The 24,041-nt window shown below is 41.8% G+C and overlaps 1 protein-coding gene across 7 annotated transcripts in view; it reads left to right on the top strand.

Annotated features, from left to right (window-relative positions):
• The window catches only part of ARHGAP21 (Rho GTPase activating protein 21), a 178,803-nt gene that overhangs the window by 51,607 nt on the left and 103,155 nt on the right, over positions 1 to 24,041 (top strand). For 6 of the 7 annotated variants that reach the window (XR_008309651.1, XM_053260664.1, XM_053260666.1 and 3 more), the window contains exons 2-3: positions 20,020 to 20,202; positions 22,514 to 22,538. The exons of the other annotated variant lie outside the window; for it this stretch is intronic. Coding sequence is in view for 4 of the 6 variants with exons in the window: in XM_053260664.1 (XP_053116639.1) it covers positions 20,020 to 20,202; positions 22,514 to 22,538 (208 nt within the window). In the remaining 2 variants the exon portion in view is untranslated. The remainder of the gene's footprint in view (positions 1 to 20,019; positions 20,203 to 22,513; positions 22,539 to 24,041) is intronic. 7 annotated transcript variants of the gene reach the window in all.

The following is a 24,041-nucleotide window of genomic DNA, read 5'->3' as shown; positions in this document are numbered from 1 at the left end:
GAATGGCTGGATGTCTGGTGCTCTGATATGTTCCAGTAGCAAGGACTTGGGCACCTGGGCTCCTGCATGCACAAATAATCTCCCTTCAGACCAAAGGTCTATTTAGTCTAGTATTGTATTTCTGACGATGGCCAACCTGATGCCACTAGGAAGCCCACAAACAGGGCATGAAGGCAACAGACTTTTCCTATTATTGTTGCCCCCGCCCCCAGCAACTGCTGTTGAAGACCTGGAGGGTCCATTTAGCAACCCTAGCCACTGATAGACCTATCCTCTACCATAGCTGTTGCCACATCTTAAAGGTAAAGTGTGCCATTGAGTCGGTGTCAACTCCTGGTGACCACAGTGGTTGTCTCTAGTAGAATACAGGAGGGGTTTATCATTGCCATCTCCCATGCAATATGAGATTATACATTTCAGCATCTTCCTACATCGCTGCTGCCCGATATAGGTGTTTCCCATTGTCTGGGAAACATACTAGCGGGGATTCGAACCGGCTTGCTAATCAAGTCATTTCTCCAAATGCTCTTGTGGGAATGGGGAGCAGAACAAAGGCCATGGCATTCAAGCAAGTCAGCCCGATTTAGTAATGGGCATTGTGCAGAGGAGGGGGATGCTTTTCTTTATCCCCATTACAAGTAATATACTTAGAAGAGAAACCGGGCTCTCTGGAACTTTATTTAATAACTCTACCTCTGCAAATCCCAGTCTAGGCACTCCGGTTAAAATTCTAGATGTCATGGGTCCCTGGCTCCTGGGATTTGTCAAGCCCTGCGGTATATATAGATGACTTATATTTTAAGGCAGTGTAAATTAAACCTCTTGAAAGCTTTTCAGTATTTGCCATAAATAATTTCTTAGGTCAGAGGTTCCCTACCTCTTGCTTCTCCAGATGTACTACAACTCCCATCATCCTCAGTTACAATTTGTTGTGACTGGGGATGATAGGAGTTCCAGTTCATCAACATCTGGAGTATTGCAGGTTGGGAAACCCTGCCCTAGATGGTAGTGAAGGTCAGTTTTTAAATCTGAATATAGAAATGAATTTGGATTTTTCATCCAAAAGAAATTGTTTGGTGGTTTTCAGTCTTTTTTTGTGTCTGAGATACAAATTTATCTAGGCTTCATGCCAGTGACTTTCTTAGGCAGCTGATTACCAAAAATAAATGAAGTTTCTTTTCATTTAAAGGATAATGTGTTTGGGCCTGCAATGCAAAGTTTTACAGAAATGGGATGTGGCTGCTGAAAGGTCGAGTGTTGCCCTTGACCAATAAGTACTATTTCTGACCAGTCATGGCAGATTGGGCCTTGAGGAACTTTATCTGTGTGCACACTGCTGGGTCTCATTATTTTCCCAAGTCTGTCTTTTTCACAGCCGCAAGCAGTCACTTAAGCAATCACTTTTTCACAGCCGCAAGAGATCATAAATGCACCACCAAGAATGGGAGAAACTGGTGATTTTAGCATAGCAATGGAAAAGGAGGGGAATGTGTGTGTTCAAGGTGAATACCAGTTACTGTTCTTTGTTACTCTATTTGGAAGTCCTAACTCTGAATGCAGAATAAATTGTGCATATTTGTACACATTAATTATTCTGGTTTTTAGAACTGTAGAAGAAACATTTGGCTTATGGCCTGGCTGTGTAGTGCTGAAGCTATAGAGACAAAGGGCTAGGACTTAGGACCTTGGGAAAGCAAAAGGCATTGCAAAAAATGCCATCGGGTTTTATAGCTTTAGTGTTTACGCTTTCCTTTTCCTGTGGTGTGTGCAGATGAGCTAGTGTGGTCCTGTGGAATGTGTTTGGACTTGGACTGCAGATTCTGGTCATTCATTCATAAATCTCTTGATGATGCTAATCTGAGCCACAGTTCCACATCTGCAAAATGGGAATAAATGAGCTAGGGAGATGGAGGCTAAATAACATAAAGCTCTTTGTACCATCAGTGAATAATAGGAATATACTGCATGTCCTGGATTTTTAAAATTATACTCTTACAGCTTATAACAATTCAGCTATAATATCAACACAGCATTGTCGTTTGTTGGATCGAGCTTCTAAATGTATATGATAATTCAGACCTTGACCAAGTTTGTTTGAATTTGGGAACCAACCCAAAAATTTAAGAGCCAGACAATGGACACTTGTCAAAATTACCAGATTTAATGATGGACATTGTGATGGGGCTTCTCTTTATCCCCTTTACAAGCAACAAGTGGTAAAACTGCCGCCCTGTAACCAGAAGGTTACAAGTTCAATCCTGACCAGGGGCTCAAGGTTGACTCAGCCTTCCATCCTTCCGAGGTCGGTAAAATGAGTACCCAGAATGTTGGGGGCAATATGCTAAATCATTGTAAACCGCTTAGAGAGCTCCGGCTATAGAGCGGTATATAAATGTAAGTGCTATTGCTATTGCTATTGCTATTGCTAACATACTTGGAACAGAAACAGGGCTGCCTGGGACAAATAAAGATTTTATTCAATAACACAACTTCTGAATAGTCTAGGTCTACGTGCCATGGCCCCCTAGTGCCCAGGATTTGTCAAGTCCTCTGATAATTCACTTTTTTGATCAGCATTAATGTCCTGAAACTCTTACCTTGTTTTGTGCGTATCTCCATAGGGTCTGATTTTGGATTGACTGGCTTTGTAATCCAATACACAGACCACATGAACAGGTGTGGTCCCATTGAATTGAGTTAGTCTTACCCCAAAGTAGTATGCTGCTGACTGAAGTAGCTTTGTGTATTGCACTGCAAGTAATTTTTTTAAAAAGGAAAAGAGAAATGGCAATTTCCTTATAGCTTTTTGTGCTTCTCAGCAGTTTCAGAGAAATAAAGGTAAAGTGTGCCGTTGAGTTCATGTCGACTCCTGGTGACCATAGAGCCCTGTGGTTTTTCTTTGATAGAATACAGGAGGGGTTTACTATTGCCATCTCTTGCGCAGTATGAGATGATGCCTTTCAGCACCTTCCTATATTGCTGCTGCCCAATATAGGTGTTTCCCATAGTCTGGGAAACAAACCAGCGGGGATTCGAACCGGCAGCTTCTGGCTTGCTATTCAAGTCATTTCTCCAGGTAGTTGGAATGTGGCCAAGAACTCCTCTTTCCAGCAAATCTTATCTTCTAAACTTCTAACAGCCATGTATTTAATAGGTTTTCAATTAGGCAGGCATTAAACCGACCTCTGTCCCCTTCGCCCTACCCCATGCTGCCTCTTTCCTTCAGTGGCAAGTCCTTTATTTGCTTTGAATTACACAGGTAAGCACATTCAAGTGATTGTGGGAGATTCGCATGCAAATGTTTCAAAAGGTTTCATACCACTAGTACCGAACTTCTGTGTCACTTACTTTCTCCATTAGAAATGCCTGGGAAATTCACAGCAGTTCCCCAGTTTATAAATTTAGTTTTGCCCTGTGAATGTGGTAACCATGAAAACATGCTAGCCTCTGGACAAAAATGCCTTTTGGATCAGGGCCCACAAATAAACTGGACACTTTCCTTGTAACCACAGTGTACCACTCCAAAACACAGCCTTCTGTATTCTTTTCTGTCTTGATGTCCAGATAGTTTTCTTCCTCCAGGTTTTCTAGATCAGGCCTCCTTACCCCCTTTTGCATCCAAGTTGATCTCCCTGTTGAGATTTCCCACGTGCCTTCTTAATAAGGCTTCGGTTTTTAATGTCCAGCTTTACATTAGAATAAACACATTTTGATGTTTTTAGCAGTTTACACCCCAGGGACTTGATACCTTATATACTCATTTCCTGTATTCCGTTAATAGGAGATAACCACACCCCCCCCGCTCCCGTCTGTACTTGCAGACACTAACATACATTGAAGCCCCCAGTTTACCCTTAAGCATGTTTTGTGAATATGCCAAGCTGGTCAAATGTGTGTGCATTTACTCCTCAGTGTGTACTTTACAGGTGGTTTTTATTTGGACAGGGTGCTAAGGGAGGTGTCTGTCCTGTCCTCACTTGGCCCAGCGAGCACAGTCAGTAATGGCTTGGGTCCAAGATATCTTAGAAAGTGACTACTTCTACATGATCCCCACCGCACGTTAAGGTCATCTGAGGAGGTCCGTCTCCAGTTACTACCGGTTCAGAGGCGGGCCTTCTCTGTAGCTGCTCCCGGGCTGTGGAATGCACTCCCAGCAGAAATTCGCAATCTTAATTCCTTACTGACCTTCAAGAGAGCCCTTATAACCCATCTGTTTGGCCTGGCCTTTCAGGGTTTTTAATTAGTTTTAATTGTTTCAATGTTAACCATTGTTTCAATGTTAAGCAAACAAAGGAGCCCCTGGTGGCGCAGTGGTAAAACTGCCGCCCTGTAACCAGAAGGTTACAAGTTCAATCCTGACCAGGGGCTCAAGGTTGACTCAGCCTTCCATCCTTCCGAGGTCGGTAAAATGAGTACCCAGAATGTTGGGGGGCAATATGCTAAATCATTGTAAACCGCTTAGAGAGCTTCCAGCTATAGAGCGGTATATAAATGTAAGTGCTATTGCTATTGCTATTAACCTGGTTTTCGGGGTTTTTAATTGTTCTGATAGTTTAATTGTTTTTTAAGATGTGTTTTCATTGGTGTTTTATATTTATATTTCTGTTTTAATTTTTACTGGTTTTAATGGTTTCTGTTTTTAATTGTAAACCGCCCTGAGCCATTTCGGAAGGGTGGTATAAAAATCAAATAAACAAACAAGCAAACAAACAATAACTCTCAGCAGGTTCTTGGCTCAGACAGAGCAGAGCAGAGCAGTTGCTGCAGATCTAGTGGGCCTAAGTTGCAACCAAGCTGAGGCTTGCCAGGGCAAGGGTGCAGCAACCAGGGCTGAAGAGTTCCTGGCGAGGAAAGCAGGTAGATACAGAGGTACAGGAGAGAGGGTCAGCTGGAAAACTGGAGACTAGGCAGTCAAGTGCTAGGGAGCCAGAAGAGGCCATTTTGAGGAACTGTCATACCAGCAACCATCCCGAGCACCTGGAAGGCTTAAATAGAAGCCTGCAGATGCCCACCTTGTATCTAGCTTGTCAGCCTCTTCACTGTTGCAGCTGGTCTTGGCTCTGCTGCTGCTCCTGAGGAGACCCTTCTTCCTCATGAGCAGGTCTTTGGGGACCAAGATGCCATGCTGCCAATTGAGCGCTTCTCTGCCGTTGTGGCAGGTCGGCTAGGGCAGGCTTGGTGGCATCGCCGCTCTTCAGGGTCGGGCAGTGAAGGTGGCTCCTGCCTGTCTGCCACCTGTGTAATGCCTTGTGGTGGGAAGGGATGTGCCCTACTCCTCGTCTTGTGTTGGGAACCAGGTTGGTCAAACTAGTCCCAAGAGTTCCAGTTGTTGAATGCTTAAAAAATAAATAAATTAAATATGTGCTCTGGAAAACAAGAGGCCTCTCAAACACCCCCCCCCATAGAGTCCTGGCAAATCCTTCTCCCTGATATCTATGTGCAAAGGGCAGAATTGTGTCCACTGTCACATTTAATTCCAGCAGCAAGAATTCTTTCACATGTTCACATCTATTTCAGGGGCAGTTACAATTTCTGCTTCTATATTCTGTTTTAATCTGCAAATGTATCATGGTAAGTGAGGGGGAACCCACAAAACAATAAGGCAGCCTAATTGTAATAGCTCCTCTATTCATAATTAATGTTTCCATGTACTGTATTACTAGGTGGTCAGTTAGACTTAATTTTAATTGCACTCTTGGCAAATCTTTTCTTTCATTCTAGCGCAAACAGGATGCAGTACTCTGTAGTGTTCATCTTAGAGGCCGTTCTTTCACTTTCTAGCACAGCATAATAAGGATTTCTTAGGAAAGCTTTTCCTTTGAAAATGCTAGTGCCCCTTGCTGTCCCCCACCCCCGGAAAGCCTTGACAGCATTAAAAGGACTGCCAGCAAAGTGACAGATGCTCAGATCTGAAGGGAGTTCGGCTGGACTTGGTGCTCTGCAAGCGGCTCTGAGTGGTGACCAGGAAGGCTTGTGGTTGTTTGCTAATGTTACTTTTAGCTGAACTAGTTTGTAGACATTTCATCTACAAAAAGTGGACCTTCAGATAACTTTGTATTGATTTAAGGGATTAGAAATCTCATTGAAATTTCCAGGCAAGTATTTAGGTGACAGATATACATCCATAAAAATGTCCCTATAGCATAAACCTCCTTTCCATTTCAATTATTTCCAAAGCTTTTGGGGCCCATAACAACATTGCACAGCTTTGTGATGATCTAAAATGTACAAAGGATTTCGGGAGGCCTATATGAGGAAAATGTGAGGAGGGGCAAAGAATAAACTACTTCTCACAAAGCTGGCTACATGAGAATCAAAACAGTGGAAGCATTGCTGCTTCAGTCTTTCCAGAATCAAGTCATTGGGAAGGCAGGGCACTTTTGTATGCTTTGTGATAAGAAAGGAAAGATTGTGCCCTTGAGTCAGTGTTGACTCCTAGCAACCACAGAGCCATGTGATTTTCTTGGTAGAATACAGGAGTGGTTTACCATTGCCATCTCCCGCGCAGTATGAGATGATGCCTTTCATATGTGAATATATAGTTGATTTATATTATTTAAGCTATGTGCATATAATTTATGTTTGTATATTTAATATTTTGGGATTTCACACATTCAGTTGTTCATTTTTATTGTTCATAGTGGTGTGATTATTTCACAATGGCGATCTTGATTTTTGTATTATAATGTTTTCAGTTTATACGTTATGTTTTTGGCATCTTCAGGGGAAGCAATTTTCTTTATGATGCCTTATATATGCATTCTCTCTAGAGAGTCCTATAAAGAGGTTCTATAAGATATACATAGTTTATTGTATTCTTCAGACTTATTACATTAGTCTGACATGGGGAATTTCTTCGTCTTTGGTCTCTTGCCCTGTGTGGTCCCTAGTTTTGGCAGTATGAGATGATGCCTTTTAGCAAATTCCTATATCACTGCTGCCCGATATAGGAGTTTATCATATTCTGGGAAACACACCAGCAGGGTTTTGAACCAACAGCCTCCTGCTCTCTAGGCAGGTTGCAGGCTTTAATTATAAGTTTGAATTTACATTGTTGCTTATGGGTATACACCTCTGAGCAGAACACCTTACTATACAGCATTCTACTGGTACTAAATTTGTTACACGTTTTGCACTGCTAGGCAGATACTCTGCAAAGACCAAGTATCTCTGGTGGCGGCGGCGGCTCTGTGTATAGGATATTGGAGATCCTACGTATAGCACTTTACATTTATAAGCATTGAGTTGAATGTTCGTAGTGTTGTCATTCTCTGCAGTCCAGGGGCTGACAGCTGTTATTGCCTAATGCAGTATACTGCCTACTTATTTTATACCGGTGGTATTCCATGGTTGTGAATGTTTTTATTTATCTATTTTTACATTTGTATTCCCTTCTTCCTCCTCGGAGCCCAGAATGGTGTACATGATTATGTTTATCCTCACAACAATCCTGTGAGGTAGCTAGGCTGACAGATAAGTGACTGGTCCAGAATCACTCAGTGAGTTTCGTAACTAAAGTGGGATTTGTTACTTGGAACTTGACAGGGTGTGTGCGTGTGTGTGTTTGTTTTTAAACCCAGTATATATTTATAATTATGATTACCACCAGACTGTTGGATGATTACCACCCAATTATCCTGGTGCAAATTGTTCACATTTTATATAATATTTCAAAGTAAAGCTGTGTGTTCAATGAGCCTTACAATTGTTTTGGTTCATGGTTTTTGTAAAATGGCTCTCTTACAGTTGAGGCTGTAGCTCAGAGCATCTGCAGAAAGTCCCAGGTGCAATCCCTGGTATCTCCAGGTAGGGCTGAGAAAAATTCCTGCCTGAAGCCCTGGAGAGTCACTGCCAGTCAGAGCAGACAGTAGCAATCCCTGGCATTCTGCTTGATGGACCAGTGGTCTGACTCAGTAGGCAGCAGCACCCCTGCTACCTGGGCAAAGAGGCACCTTTTACCGTGGTGATTCTCTTTATTTAGCAGGGGGAGAGTAACTGGCCCCATTCACCCCCAGCACAGTACTTCCAGTGACTGTTGCTGGTGTGTGTCTTATGTTTCTTTTTAGAATGTGAGCCCTTTGGGGACAGGGAGCCATCTTATTTGTTATTTCTCTTTGTAAACCGCCCTGAGCCATTTTTGGAAGGGCGGTATAGAAATCGAATTATTATTATTATTATTATTATTATTATTATTATTATGTGCTATTTTGTAACATGTAGATCGTTGTGCACATTTCTGATGGCTTTTTAAAAAAACTGCTGAACAGTTAAAATGTGGTTGCCTTGTTTTTGTTGAGTGCCATTTACTTATTAAATTTATGAACTTTATTTCCATTGAAGTGTTCAGTATCTACAAAGTATGGCTTTTCAGTTCTTGTATTTTTTTTTTATTTTGACAGGAGGCTAGAGAAATCCCCCCCCCGCAACAAAAGCATTCTTAATCTAAAATGTATGTTTCCTATGGAAGTTTAATTGGCATTACAATAATTACTAGAGCTTATGCAGCCTTGTTCAGGACATGTTTTTAATAAGAATTGGTTTTGTACTCCTGTTTCTTTAAATGGGAGGGAAAGAAGTGAATAGTAGTAGTTCTGTACTATAATATAGTACCCTTTGGCATATTTTCCATTGCAGTTCAAGGTGTTTCCTGCCAAGTGAAAATACCTGAGAGGCTTGGAAACCTGCCATAATCCATTCCATTTTCTCTTCTACTTCCTTCTCTGGCCCTGTCAGTTCCCAGCAAGAGAGAGGGAGGAGGAGGAGGATTGATGATGATAGTGCAATGGAATAGAATCTTTATTTTGGTCATTGACCAGACAAAAATACAACACAATAGATAAGTAGTAATCTCTAGCAATCATGATTCTGCCAGTACTTTCTTACAAAACACCATTTACAATACAACGATATATATAGTACAGTTGACACGCATGGTTTTACCAATTGCTTGCTTACACAGCTTTCAATGTGGCAAAATTTTGCTACCTTGGTGGAAACATTAATCTCACTGTCAGCCAAAAGGAGAGACACATAAAAGGCTGATGGCCTACTTAGCCTAACATTTCCTAAATTTAGGCGTGCCTTGACTCTCGCATGTCTTAATGCTCTTTCAACAGCTGTTCTTAAGGGAAGGTTCAAGGGGACTCCTTATTCTTCGTGCCTTTGCCCTTGTGGCTCAGGTGCTATTGAGTCTACTGTGCATTTTATTCTCTGTTGTGACCTCTACAGGGATGTTTGTCTAAATTTTATTTCACCCTGGCTGAAGTCTTTTCCTGGCTGTTCGGATGACTTTTATCTTGATTTACTATTGTCTAAATTTGACATTATGAGCAATAATTATGTTGCCAAGTTTTGTTATATTGCATGCAAGTTGCGTATCGCCATTTTATGATTCCCCCCCCTTTTCTCTTTCTGTTCTGGTCATTGATCGAAATAAAAGCTGACTGACTGACGACTTGGGAATCTAGACAAAATAGGTGACAAAAGTGCTAGCCAAATATCTCTGTAAAATAAACAGTGAAGCAACATATGATCAGTTGTCTCAACCTGACGAGAGCTGAGGGCAGCACATTCAAGCGTGCCAAGGCAAATGCCCTTCTTGATCTGGCAAGAACAAGCTCCTGTAAATATTTAGCTGGTCTATGAGGGAGAGTTGCATTACCTAAGAAAGGTAAATTTCTGACTCGGGCCCTGTCTTCCTGCATCACTATGTCCCAAATCCGCTGCTTAATTACCTCCTTGGCTTTTAAAATCCCTAAGGAGACCAACGTGGGGATACTTGGCCCATAACTTTCTAATTTCCTCTCAATTCCCTCTTTCCAGACAGATGCAAAGTTGTCCTTCAGGACCAGATCACTGTTCCTTCTAAGGCGTGCGCACGTGTGTGCGCTCGCAAGTTTTGGGATGTCCGCTCAGTTCATTTTAGATCCTGCTCAGGTTGAATCAGGAAGGCCACATTCTGAATGCAGGTGTGCACACACTAACTTGATACTGCTGCCCAGAACAAAATTCATTCCGTATAGAGATGAAAAAAATTAGAGGGACCACTGGACCAGAGGTGCAAGACCTGCTTGACAAAGATTTAATTTCAAATAAGATATTTGCAACCCAGACATGTGCTTCAATTGGTACTAACCCTAGTCCTAGCCTTAACACTGTGTTGGGCATCCCTCTTGGCACCCCAAGGATTGTTCTAATAAATTTGGTTCATAACAGTTCTGGGGGGCGGAAATCCTTGTTGTTTAGCTGGGCTCCATATAGTAGTTGGGCTGTTTTCCCCCCCTTTGAAGACTTGAATTGCAGTGGGGATGTAACCACCTCCCTTCCTAAAGAAGAATCTGAGTGCCATTGCACTCTTTTGTGCCTCTTGCGTAACATGGAGTAGATGTGCTCCCCAATAACCATTACATTGGAAGAAGATAGTGTGTCTGTCCAGATTCTCATGTTTAGTTATTAAGATTCTGGGGCATGTCTTTTCACTCTGATTCTTAGCTTGAACATGCAAACTGCATTTAGTATGGCCCCCTACATTCCCAGGATTTGCAGCAAGCCTAAGATAACATTATAACAGGCATTGACAAATTTTCTTTGGATGTAAGAGCTAGCCCAAAAATATATGAGCCACACAGTGGACACTTGACAAAATTACTGGACTCGGTGATGAACACTGTGGTGGTGGGGAGAGGGGGATAAGCAGGCTTCTCTTTATCCCCTTTACAAGTAACATACTTAGAATAAAAACAGGGCCACCTGGGACAAATACAGATTGTATTCAATAACTCTGCTTCTAAATAGCTTAGTCTAGGTGCCATGTTTAAATTTTTAGGCAGCGATTTGTTTCCCCAACTTGCATTGGAGAAGAATCTTGCAAGTTTTCCCCAAGACAAGCTGCTAAGTCACACTCGTGGTACTGACAGCAGCGGGGCAGCCTGGGGAAGGTGGATTTATCTCCACCGCAGTCTCCACGGCAGACAAAGCAGTGGGAGGGGATCCAGTCAGGGGCACCATCTTCCAAAAGCCTTTCTGCACCTTTTCCAGCTTCATGATTTCTATTTCGAGACAAGTCAGTATGCAGTATTCCAGATGTGGATACACCATAGAGTTATACAGATCCCCATGAGACATTCTCCCAGATGAAGGCAGGGGGAGAATTGGTTGACAAGGCAAGAGAGCTGATTGATATGACTCCCTTCTTGGATTCGAAGTTTGGTTCCGTGGGTCAAAGTCAGTTTTCTCCAGTTGGGTACAACAGCTGTATTTTAATTGTTTGTTTTGCATATTTTGCAAAAATATGTGTCGGTGTGGTGTAGTGGTTAGCGTGCTGGACTAGGACCGGGGAGACCCGGGTTTAAATCCCCATTCAGCCATGATATTTGCTGGGTGACTCTGGGCCAGTCACTTCTCTCTCAGCCTAACCTACTTCACAGGGTTGTTGTGAGGAGAAACTTTAGTATGTAATACACCGCTCTGGGCTCCTTGGAGGAAGAGCAGGATATAAAATGTATAAATAAATAAATATTTCTGTACCACCCGATCTACAGATCTTTGGGCGGTATACACATATGCCAGCAACAATTAAAATATTAAAATAATTAAAGCAGTTTAAAATAACTATCAGCATAAACTTTCAAACTAAGGTCCTGATTAAAGAGGTACATCTTCAGTTGTTTTTGGAAAACAACCAGAGATGGGTAGGCTCTAATTCTATTTGGGAGCGCCTTCCAAAGTTCTGGGGTAGTCCTAGAGAAGGCCTGATCTTGGGTTGCTACCAAATGATCTGGTGACGACCATAACCGAACCAGTCCTGATTATCTTAATAGACCTCAGGGTTCACGAAGAAGGAGGCACTGTAGACATCTCATTTAATATTTTAAGCTAGAGAATAGTGGTGTTCAAAATACCATGCACAGTGAAATGGTCAAAATGGTATGCCAAATCAGGTTATGTAATCACCATGAGAATATTACGGTAGGAACCGAAGTATAGGGGGAGAGCAACTATCCCTCCAGTTGCTCTTACTGGTCTCTCATTTATGTCTCTGCCTTATATTTCTTTTTAGATTGTGAGCCATTTTGGGATACAGAGCCATCTTCTTTATTTCTGTATGTAAACTGTGTCGAACTCCTTTTTTGAAAAGTAGTATATAAATATTTGTCGCCGTGGTAGAAGCATGAATTGATTGCATTTTAGTTAGTTTGTTTCCCCCCTGTTTATAACATGTAAACTGGCTCTGAACTGAAATCTATTGCATTTTTTAGTTTCAAAATCTAACAAGTCGAAGGCACATTACGAAATAGTCGTCTAATTTTTCAGAATTTTGTTGTGTAACTACATTGCTTTATCCGGCCATAAGACAAATGAAGCCTCACTCTGAAGTGGAATACCTTCAAGTGGCACATTGATTCATGAATAGCTTCTATAGAGTTCTAATTTGTTTTGTTCAGTTCACAAAGCGTGCAAAAACTCTGTTCCTAGCAAGTCACTCTTGTCTGTATGAATCAGAATCTTCTCCTTCTTGTGCTGACTCTTCTCCTCTCACTCCTCTCTCCTGCCCCTCCTCTATCCTTGCATTACATATCATTTTAGTACGAGGTGGACTAAAAAAAGCATTCTACTACAATGGATCTTGAGTAGATCAAATGGTTCATGAAGCTGCTAAATGACTATGAAACCACATATCATGTTAGTAGCAACAGACCAAATTCTGGCTTCGAAACTGGGTGAAAATTTGTCCTGATGGTGGTTTAGTATATAGCATGAAATTGCCTTTTTTGTTTTGAAACGACAATGCTGCTGCCATTGCAACTGGTCTCTTCCACTCCAATGATGGCAATTCAAGCACAGGCACTGTGGACTGAATATTTGGTAAATATTAAGCTTATATCTGTGTGCAGAACGCTGTAAGAAATCTGTCAGCTTGGTACTCTCTATGAGTATCATATAAATCAAATAGAATTCCATCTGGTGAGTTACTTAAGTTTCCCATTTACAGAACTCAAGGTGGCGTGTGGTAAGTAATAAATAACTCAAATCTGTAGTGCTTTGAGATTATTTATTTATTTCTTTGATTTCTATTCTGCCCTTCCAAAAATGGCTCAGATTGGAGATGAAGTTTTGATGAGCACAAGTAGTACATCCTGCAAACCTTCCATTTTAGGTTGTGCGTGTTTATAAAAATAAGTGTAAATTAAATGTATGCAGCACATGAACATTAGTGGCTCTTAGAAACTTAAAAAGAAATTGGTAAGATCTGCTACACATTTCTGTGTATTTGGAAAGAACCAGTGTACATCTTCCCCACCCCTGCAGGTCCTAAGCACATTATTTTACTGAGCAGGAAATCTATGTATTTTGTACTTTGATAAGTTTACATGAGAGGAAGAAGTAAAGTGACAAAATTATGCATATAACTTTGCATAAGCAAAAACTGGACACTAAGAGATTTTGAATGTTCAGATAGCTTCAGTAATAAGTGCTGAATACATTTGGGAAAACTTGGCAAAATGTGTTTTGTGTAATCAAGATTTTAGAGCACCATTTTCACAGCTAGTATAATTTTTGTTCTGCTTTGGTTCTTGTATAAGATGTATACATATTCTAATTTGCAATTACATTTATTATGGAAGTTCTACAAGCTAGCTGTGCTTCTCCACTAAACCCTGTCTTTTAAATAGAATTTAGCTCTTTTCTTTTCAGCTTAGTGTTTTATTGCATGTGCAACAGTAAACCATGTGTTATTGGGCTCACTGTTGAAGTACCTGCAAGGAGTGTTGTATTGCATCATAAAAGCTTAATTATGTTCACCCTTAATTTTCCAGGAAATGTAGATTGTACTGTATGAAAATCAGAAGTATAGTATCGAAAGTAACTATTAACTGTAGTAAATCTGATGAATATTAAGAAAGAGAAATTAACACACACACGTTACATTAAGAGCTGTACAGTAGATTTGTTCATACTGGCTTTCATCTCCAAAGAAAAGAAACCAGTTTTGAACTTGAGAATCTAAATTGTAGAGCCTGATAGTGATGTGAAATTTTGCAATTTTATGCGTTCTCCTCCTTTTTGCTGTTGCTGTGGTTTGTTGCTGAGTTTGATTTTTTGGTGTATGTGTTTATGTTTAAGCATTGTTGGATGCCTTTTTTTGTAAAGCAAAATGATGTGTAAATGTTTTAATTAAATAAATGGAGTTATAGTGGTTGTGGTTAACAGCCATTGAAACACTATGTGGCTGTTGAATCCTTTTTTAAAAGGGGTCTACACAGTTTGTCTGGCTTTGTCTCTACTGTCATTGAGCTTTGGATGTGCACCATTGGAGGTGCTGTCATTGAGCTTTGTGGAGATCCTGGGTGGCTTCAGAGAGGGGAGGGGGGATCCCCATAATGCACTGTACATATGCAATGCATTATGGGAGCTCTGGGGGGTGGGGTGACGTGTTCCACAACCTCGAGCTACTGTATCGTTTGGGCGGGTGATTTGCCCACCAAAGAGGGAGCCCTTGGTCATCTGCGGGGCAGTAAGCAATTTAAACCTCCCTCCCTCTTGCCCTTTCTCACTGCTCATGAGAAAGGGCTCCATATCTTGTCAATTGTCCTCTTGAGAGGTTAGGTGAATCTTCTTTTGCTTACCAAGTGCAAGCAGGAGGGCATTTGTCACAGCAAGTCTTGAAGCAAATGTGTGGTGGACCCATGCTTTTTAAAAAGTGTTACAAAATAGGTTTGGCTCGAATGCTGTAATTAGGCCTCTTTACATATAGTGAGATAACAGGTACATGTTTGAGAACGCCAGACTGAAGATTCTGTATTTTTAAAATATTATTCTTACATGATACCCAGCAATTTGATAATGCATTTATCTCAGCCAGTTTCTGACAGTGGTTTCAACAGCAAGGAGCTGTGTGTTTCCTGAAGCTGTCTCTTCTCAGGGAATCCTTATTACTGCATTATGATCATGAAATTTGGTTTTTAGGCACATCTTTTAAGTTAGACAAATTATATTTTGGAACCTTGAACATTGTTTAAGAGTTACCTCTCCCCCAATTGCATACTCGCACACCTTCCTCCTCATTATACTACATTACTATGTAGCAGTCAAGGGTCTCAGTGGTAACTGTTTGTTGATGAACACAGTTGAACATCAGCAGGATGGCGGTCTGAAAAATACAAAATTATGGCTCTGTGTGACAGAGGCTGTCTGTTTTAGGACTATGGGAGCATGTAATTGGCATACAACTGGAAAGAATGTAAATCCTGTAATCCCCATAATCACCTGTGTAGAGCAATATGTTGGTGCCCCATGCCTTCCCATTGTCAAGTACTGTAATGTATTGTGTCATTGTCAAGTACTGTACTGTATGGGAAACCAAGTCTCTATGCTTGTGGGTCTTGGAACTGTGGATATCGTCTGTAAGTGTAAACATGTGCGGAGAGAGCATTTGCAGAATATCAGAGGGTTTAGACACATGAACTCTTGTAGTTCTGCTGAGTTTGCCCAGTGTATCCAAGTCTTTATCTGTTATTTTTAAGGGAGTGCCCCTTTGGACTTGATTACATGCCAGCTAACTTCAATAGCTGTTGGATTGGGTCCACAGTCTGCACATTTTTTTGCATTCAGTTCCTCTCAGAAGATTCGGCCTTTGGTAAATTGTAAAGTGAATGCGATCATTCATGCCTCTTCAACAAAATAGCTCATGCAGAAACCTTTATTCTAAAGGCTGTTCCCTTTTTCCTTCCTGATTTAAATAGTTTCTGATCTCTTGATGAGGGAAACCCCCTGAATGATCCCAATGGAACTGCATTGTGAGAGGTTTTCAGTCTGATCCTAGTCCATAGAACCACAGATCTGTCTGATGGCCACTGCACTTGCATTTTTAAAAAATAAAATAAAATAAAAATAAAGAGATAATCTCTCCCCATCATATACAGAGTTTATGCAGTCATGTGTGACATGCATATGTGTTGGCAATGATAATGCACACCAGGGCTACCAACGACTATAGTAATTCCCAAATAAATGTTTGCTCCATATTTCACACATGATGAATGCATAGAGTTGATCATCTCTAGAGTTTTCCTGCATGGAGTTGATCTCTAGAGAAACCATAAGGCTATGCACACGACTGTGCAGGAGGGTGGATGGATAGGCGAGAGCGAAGGCAGGGTCAAACTTGCCTCCAGTCTCCCCACACCCAGAATTCTGCTGAGGGCATGGCTCATGTTCCCAGACAATCGCACTGCTCCAAGCAGCACAGATCTCCAGAGCCTGGGATGATGTGTCCCAGCCTCCAGGTATCTCACAGTGCGCCGAACAATGAGCAAGGTGCTTTGGGGGATACCCCCATGAGTCGGGTACTCTAGCCCGAGCACACGCGCACACGCGCACACACACACACACACACACACACACACACACACCTGGCATCAAGGTTAGGGGTGTGCTTGTGCCCTTAACATCTGCTAAAGGACTGGGTAAAAAGTAGGGTTAGGCTGGGTGGGCAGTGCCGGGATTTGCATGGATCCCGTGCTGCACATGGACAACCTAACCCAGGCTGGGCTGCCATAGACTGGGCAAGGCTGTTCATATGAATAGGCTTAATGTCTGGGCCCTGCGAGGATTTTAGATCAAGTGTCTAAGATTCATACCAAGTCCTACATATTTCTGAAGGCACATGACCTTGGTGTTAAGGGGAATGATAGTGGCTTAGGAAATTGTTCATAGATGTCTCTTGGACTATTCTGTTAACGATGATTCTGTTAATGATGCAGCAGATAACTCTTCTCCCTGGGGAATAATATAAATTTAAGCCATAGTTTATAAAATCCACTTGCATGTTGGTGGCTGTCTATTGTTTATGAAAAAAAGTACTTCCTCACACAATGCATAACTTACTTAACAGAGTTCACTGCCACAAGATATGATGGCCACTAACCTAAATGGTTTTTTAAAAAGAATTGGATACATTCACTGAGGACTGGTCTATCAATGGCTATTAGCCAAGACAGCAAAATGGGCCTCCATGTTTAGAAGTATTAGCCTCATTCACACATTATGTTTAGTGCATATACAATCTGTTTGCAGTGCTCACACATACAGTTATCCAGGCATTATGTTCAATACATGTATAGTAGTCTTTCTCTCTGCACCTTGCATTTGAGGTTGTACCCAGGCTCACTTTTAAAATTTAAGGCATGTACAGTCATTTTCAGAAAAACATGTACGTGTGTACGTACACCTGTACACATGTACAACATAATGTCTGAACAGAGCTAGAGCAGGTCTTGACAAATTTTCTTGGACTTAGGAGCCAGACCCAAAATGTGGGAACCGTACAATGGATGCTCCCTTTCCTGTGTTCCCTGTAATATGGATTCTCAGATGTTGTTGACTACAACTCCCAGCATCCCTAGTTGCAGTGGCCTTGGGCTGGAGGTTATGGGAGTTGTAGTCGGCAACATCTGGGAATCCCTGTTACAGGGAACACTGTCCCTCTCTACATTCCTTAGTGTAGAGAGGGAGGGTAAATAAGCTTCTCTTTATCCTTTTAAACATATAATATACTTAGAACAGAAACAGGCTTGCCTGGGATGATGGTTGAATTTCTAAGCGCCATGGCTCCCTGGTGCTTGGGATTTGTCAAGCCCTGATCTGGCGTACCTCTGGATTCCCAATGCTGGGGATGAGCAGCAGGGGAATGCCTTACTTGTGTCATTCCTAGATGCATCTGGCTGGCCACTTCTGGAAACAGAGCACTGGTCAGAATTGACCCTTGACTTCACCTTACAAAGCTGTTCTGATTGATTGATTAATTAATTAATATGCCTCCTTACTCCAGAAGCTCTAGGCAGTTGACAAAAATATGAGGATGAGGAGGTGGTGGAGGAGGTGTGATTATTATGGGTGGAAGTGCTGAAATCAGTGATGGTATTCTGACTTGCCACCAGGAACTGCACTGATGTGCTGAAATGGGACATGTGTGTTGGGGGAAACTTTCTAGGCGCAAACTCAAAACCACAGAGGTCGGTCCTGGTGTTTCAGTAGCTGCACTGATGAGCTGAAGTGGGACATGCATGTAGGGGGAAACTTTCTAGGAATGAACTCAAAACCACAGAGGTCAGTCCAGTGTTGGTTTCAATATCAAAGAATTAATCCTACATATCCAGTAGTTAGACACTTTTCTGCACCATAACTCTGTTATTGCTTTTGATCGTTTGTAAAGTAGCATTCTTACCTAGGAGTTTGCTCTCCTCCTCCTCCTCCTCCTCCTTCTTCCTTAAAAAAAAAAATCCTTTCCAGAGACAGAATGTGTTGTTTGTGAACCACTTAGTGAATAGGCCTTTCACTGCATTTTTGCCAGATTCCTAAAGGGAAGGGAGTTGGCAGGAGAGGAAAGGCAGAGAGGTTACGAGGTAGAAAAGAAGGGCGAATGGTGGGGAGAATCTGGTGGAGCAGCTGCCCTCCAAATGTCAGTTGCAGAGAGCATGTGAGTCAAAGTGGAGGGACAGAATAAGCTTGTGTGTGGGCACATATACATTTGGTGATCTAAATGCTTGACAAGACATTCCGAAAGCAGTGGAAGAAGTGTTTTACTGTTTTGAGATTCACAGTGTTTGACTCTAGTAGAAAATGATTAATAGAAGCTATCAGTTACAATCCAGAAAACATGCTCTTTCACCTATTAATTAATTTTTTAAATTTTATTTTGTGAGTTTTCTATATTGCCTTTCAAATAAGACTTTTCCAAAGTGGTTCAATGAAACAATAACAGCTAAATTGGTAGCTAGAAACTACTAAAAAAGACCTGGGTCTTTAGGTCCAGCCTAATGCAGAAAAGATAGCAGCACAGGTGCCAGGCAAGCTATAGAGCCACATAGGGCTTTAAAACCATAGGGCTTTAAAGGTCATTGGGGCAACCCCCAGGGTTGCTCCGGCTGAGTTGGAGGACTGGGTGGTACAAAACCTTTGATGCAGTTAATACATTTCCCCTTCTTCTGTTGTGTCCAACTCCCACCACCACATTTCCTTTACTTGAGACTACGTTGATTGGCATGCCATCCTCTTTTAGATAACCTGCCCTCTGCTGAACCCCTGTCCAATGCACCACAATAAAACCAGTATGCCAAGCCACCAACCTCTCTGCGTTCCTAGATTCTGGCCTGAAATCTTATAGCAAATAAACCCCTGCCAAACAATACCCTTTATTAGAGACAATGACCTTTTGCACTCTCACGAAGGTGTAATTTCTATTCTTCCTGTCTGACCAGAGGGTTCTTTTTTTGATTTAGGTATGCCCTTGCACCAGCCCAAAGTGGCATTTCCAGAGGGGATGTATTCCTTTGGGGTTGCCTCCACTGGGGTCACCCGTCCGATGGTGACCTGCTGGGTCAGAAAAATCACTGGGCCCCAGAAAAATACCCACCCGTAGAAGCAACACTCTTAGGACGGGATGTTGGTTACTTGGGTGGGGCAGTCTTCCTCTCAAAGTATCAGGGATGCTGGGCCAGCTGGCTTTTTAGTCCAACTCATTCCTTGCTCAGTTGGCTGCAAGGGCTGCAGGACAGATGGGGGCTCAGGAGGATGTAGATGCCACACAGTTCTTCCTTTGGCCTCCCAGTGTTCCCCCCTGCAGTCTCTCCTTGGCTGTTGCTGCTGTTCTTTCTGGCCCATGCTGGGTCCCAGGGAAATAGAGAGCATTGCATTTTAAACTGCATATTATGCATGCCCATTCCTGTTCAGCCTCCTTTTGCTCATTTAAAAGTACTTCTAAAGTATTTAGGATTCTATGGCTTCATGTAGATATTAAATGCTTTTGAAAAGGTTTTGAGCACAATGCATTTAATCTGTAGCTGCTACAATGCTGTACTGCTTGGCAGAGAAAGAGAGAGTGAGTGGTGAAATGAACAAGACTCTTTGGCACAGTGACCAGTCTGCACTAGTGAAATGGCTTTCAGTAACATGGTGAAAGCCATGAAAACTATAGACAGAGATTGAACATCCTTAACTGGCAACCTTTTTTCTCTTTAGGTATCCAAAAATAAAGATGGAAAGGAACAAAGTGAAGCTGTATCCCCGTCAGAGGATGAAGAAACATTCTCTTGGCCTGGCCCCAAAACGGTAGTTTTACGAAGAACATCACAAGGTTTTGGCTTCACCTTGAGGCATTTCATTGTTTACCCCCCAGAGTCTGCAGTTCAGTTTTCTTTTAAGGTGAGTGTAAAGTGGCGCAGCAGGGAAATGCTTGACTAACAAGCAGAAGGTTGCCGGTTCAAATCCCCACTGGTACTGTATCGGGCAGCAGTGATACAGGAAGATGCTGAAAGGCATCATCTCATACGGCACTGGAGGAAGCAATGGTAAACCTCTTCTGTATTCTACCAAAGAAAACCACAGGGCTCTGTGGGCACCAGGAGTTGAAATCGATTTGACGGCACACTTTACTTTTACTTTAAAGAATAGATAAGACCAGAAAGTAACCATTTGTTGATGTACTGGTGAGCTGCAGTGAAGAATATTTTTCCAATACCCCAGTAACAATCTTCTTTTGCCGTTCAGATGTTCAGCATCATTTCCAACTTAGCAATGGATTCACACACAACTACCTTCTCCGCCTTTGGTTTGTCATATTTGTTGACTTGGATTACAGTCTTATGCACCCTTACTCTGGAGAAAGCCCATCCAGCACAGGGGGAATTACTTCTGAGGAAACCTGTAGTAGTTGGCTGTTGGCCTGCAAGTTTCCTCAGCTTGTGGGCTTGCCAGAGCCATCTGATAGACCACTGTGGGAAACAGGATGGTGGACTAGATAGGTCTTAGGCCTGATCCAGCAAGGGTTTTTTACATGTGTTTAGTGAAGAGGACCTAGCAAAGGATTTCTTTTCTAGCTACTTTTGTTCTTTGCTAAGTAGAATTTTAAATTCCTTTCTCCCCCAGCACACACACAAACAGGACTGATTTGGATTGTTCAGCCCCAGTTATACTTTGCATCCTGACGAGTGTTCTCTGTAACAGGGATTCCTAGATATTGTTGATCCTTAATCCCCTGCCAAAAGCCATTGCAGCTCGGGATGATGGAAGTTGTCATCAGTAACATCTGGGAATCCCTTTTTACAGGGAACACTGGTCCTGCCTAAAAGGTAAAGTTGTGCCCTTGAGTTGGTGTCAACTCCTGGCGACCAGAGCCTTGTGGTTTTCTTTGGTAGAATACAGGAGGGGTTTACCATTGCCATCTCCCATGCAGTATGAGATGATGCCTTTCAGCACCTTCCTATATTGCTGCTTCCCAATATAGGTGTTTCCCATAGTGTGAGAAACATACCAGTGGGGATTCAAAACAGCAACCTCTTGCTCATATATTTGTTTCCCCTGTTATCTGGTAATTAATCTCTCAGATCTTGGTGTAGCATTTCTCCCACCTGGAAACATAGTCCTCTTTTTTTTTTTTTTTGGTAAGGACCTCTACTGAGTGACTTGTAAATGACTCAGTAGATTTGAAAAGAGGACAGGTCCCCTGTACCTTAAGAGATGCACAGAAGAGGGAATTTCATCAGCTACAGCTTATCATGCGGGGGGAAGAAAAGCTACACCTGGTGAAATCCCCTCTTCTGAGTATCTGTCAAAGGTACTGGAGACCTGTCCTCTTTTTCATATGGTAACCCTGGCCTCAAATCACCTTCTGAGCAGGCCAGTCCTGTACAGCTCAGGCTCTCGGCCCCTAATTTGAGATAAATGGCCTCTGTTCTTAGTGTTAGTTGCCTCCTAAATCTGGTGGTTGTGTGTTACATACTTCAAGAAGCTATGCCTAAATTCTAAGACGGATCTCAGATAGTATCAAAATAAGAATCATATTGGTATCTTATGGTTGTGTTTGGGTTTTTTTAAAAATTAAATGGTATGCTGTTTCCACACCTCACAACTGGCAGAAGGGACAACCATTGTTCCACTGCACTGTGGACTGTGCAGTTTGTAGCATACTTGGTGCTGCGAAATAAACCTGAAATAGTAGCAGTGGTACAAAAGCTGGTTAATGATAAATATGTATAGTGAACATTGGCACGAATGACTGCAATAAACGTTATATTTAGAGTAGCTCTTTCATTAGCCATCTAGTTGAATGTTAGGTCTGCACAACTTTGACCCACCATCTGTTTTTGGACTACATATCCCATCATCCCCAGCCCCCATGACCAATAGCCAGGGACGATGGCAGTTGCAGTCCAACAGCAGCTGGAGGGTCAAAGTTGTGCAGTCCTGTTGCATTTCTATGTTTATATGTATTCATATGACTTATTAAAGATTGGAAATTATTTCTATAGAGACAGTAGAAAGGGTTGTCTTAATTTTTTGAAAAATGAAATTATCAGTCATCACTGTAGATCAGGTCACTTTGTTGCTGCCTCAGTTGTTCTAGAATAGTTTGAGATAAATATTTTTGAAAAGGTTGGCCATTAATGCTTTTAAGAACTCTTAAAAAAAAAAATTCCAATACAATGACTGGATTTTTACAATTTTCTTTTTGCAGGATGAAGAAAATGGAAATAAAAGTGGTATGTCTTCTTTTTAATCTTGCATGTTGTACTTTTTGAATAGGATAGTATAAAAGCCATAATTACTGTCTTAGAGACATTAGTCTAGCCAATAAAACGAGTTTTTAGGCTTTTACTGTTTTATGTATAATTTAGAAAATGTGTTTTGTTGTTTTCATGGTGCATTTTATATGCAATTTGTAGATCCTCCTTATAGATCTAACTGGATGGAAAAGGAGAATGCTTAAGTATAATACAATGTAATGTAATATAAAATAACATAATTTCACTACCACTTGATGATCCTGTGCCTATTAGTTTGCAAGTAAAATGGAGCCACGCAAAGATAAGGTAGTGGTTTCTGCACACTTCAGGGATTCCGTAGGTACTTCGTTAGATCCATACCTTCAATTAAAGTTTAGGAACATAGGAAGCGGATAGTTCTCGTGGAATAGTGCTAGATGTCCTCAGTAAACAAGATCTGGAATAATTGGATCACATACAGGTGAAACTCAAAAAATTAGAATATCATGCAAAAGTTCATTAATTTCAGTAATGCACATTAAAAGGTGAAACTGATATATGAGATAGATGCATTACATGCAAAGCGAGATAAGTCAAGCCTTAATTTGTTATAATTGTGATGATCATGGCGTACAGCTCATGAGAACCCCAAATCCACAATCCCAGGAAATTGGAATATTGTGAAAAGGTTCAACAGTCTAGGCTCCAGGTGTCCCACTCAAATCAGCTAATCAATCCATAACACCTGCAAAGGGTTCCTGAGCCTTTAAATGGTCTCTCAGTCTGCTTCATTAGGAATCACAATCATGGGAAAGACTGCAGACTTGACAGTTGTGCAGAAAACCATCATTGACACCCTCCATAAGGAGGGAAAGCCTCAAAAGGTAATTGCAAAAGAAGTTGGATGTTCCCAAAGTGCTGTATCAAAGCACATTAATAGAAAGTTATGTGGAAGGGAAAAGTGTGGAAGAAAAAGGTGCACAAGCAGCAGGGATGACCGCAGCCTGGAGAGGATTGTCAGGAAAAGGCTATTCAAAAGTGTTGGGGACTTTCACAAGGAGTGGACTGAGGCTGGAGTTAGTGCATCAAGAGCCACCACACACAGACAGATCCTGGACATGGGCTTCAAATGTCGTATTCCTCTTTTCAAGCCACTCCTGAACAACAAACAACGTCAGAAGCGTCTTACCTGGGCTCAAGAAAAAAAGAACTGGTCTGTTGCTCAGTGGTCCAAAGTCCTCTTTTCTGATGAGAGCAACTTTTGCATCTCATTTGGAAACCAAGGACCCAGAGTCTGGAGGAAGAATGGAGAGGCACACAATGCAAGATGCTTGAAGTCCAGTGTGAAGTTTCCACAGTCTGTGTTGATTTGGGGAGCCATGTCATCTGCTGGTGTTGGTCCACTGTGCTACATTAAGTCCAGGGTCAATGCAGCCGTCTATCAGGAGATTTTGGAGCACTTCATGCTTCCTTCCGCAGACGAGCTGTATGGGGATGCTG

The sequence above is a fragment of the Hemicordylus capensis genome, chromosome 6, assembly GCF_027244095.1.
Source record: "Hemicordylus capensis ecotype Gifberg chromosome 6, rHemCap1.1.pri, whole genome shotgun sequence".
Classification (NCBI taxonomy): Eukaryota; Metazoa; Chordata; class Lepidosauria; order Squamata; family Cordylidae; genus Hemicordylus; species Hemicordylus capensis.
Note: the sequence above shows the minus strand (reverse complement) of the source record. Positions and strands in the feature narration are given on the sequence as shown.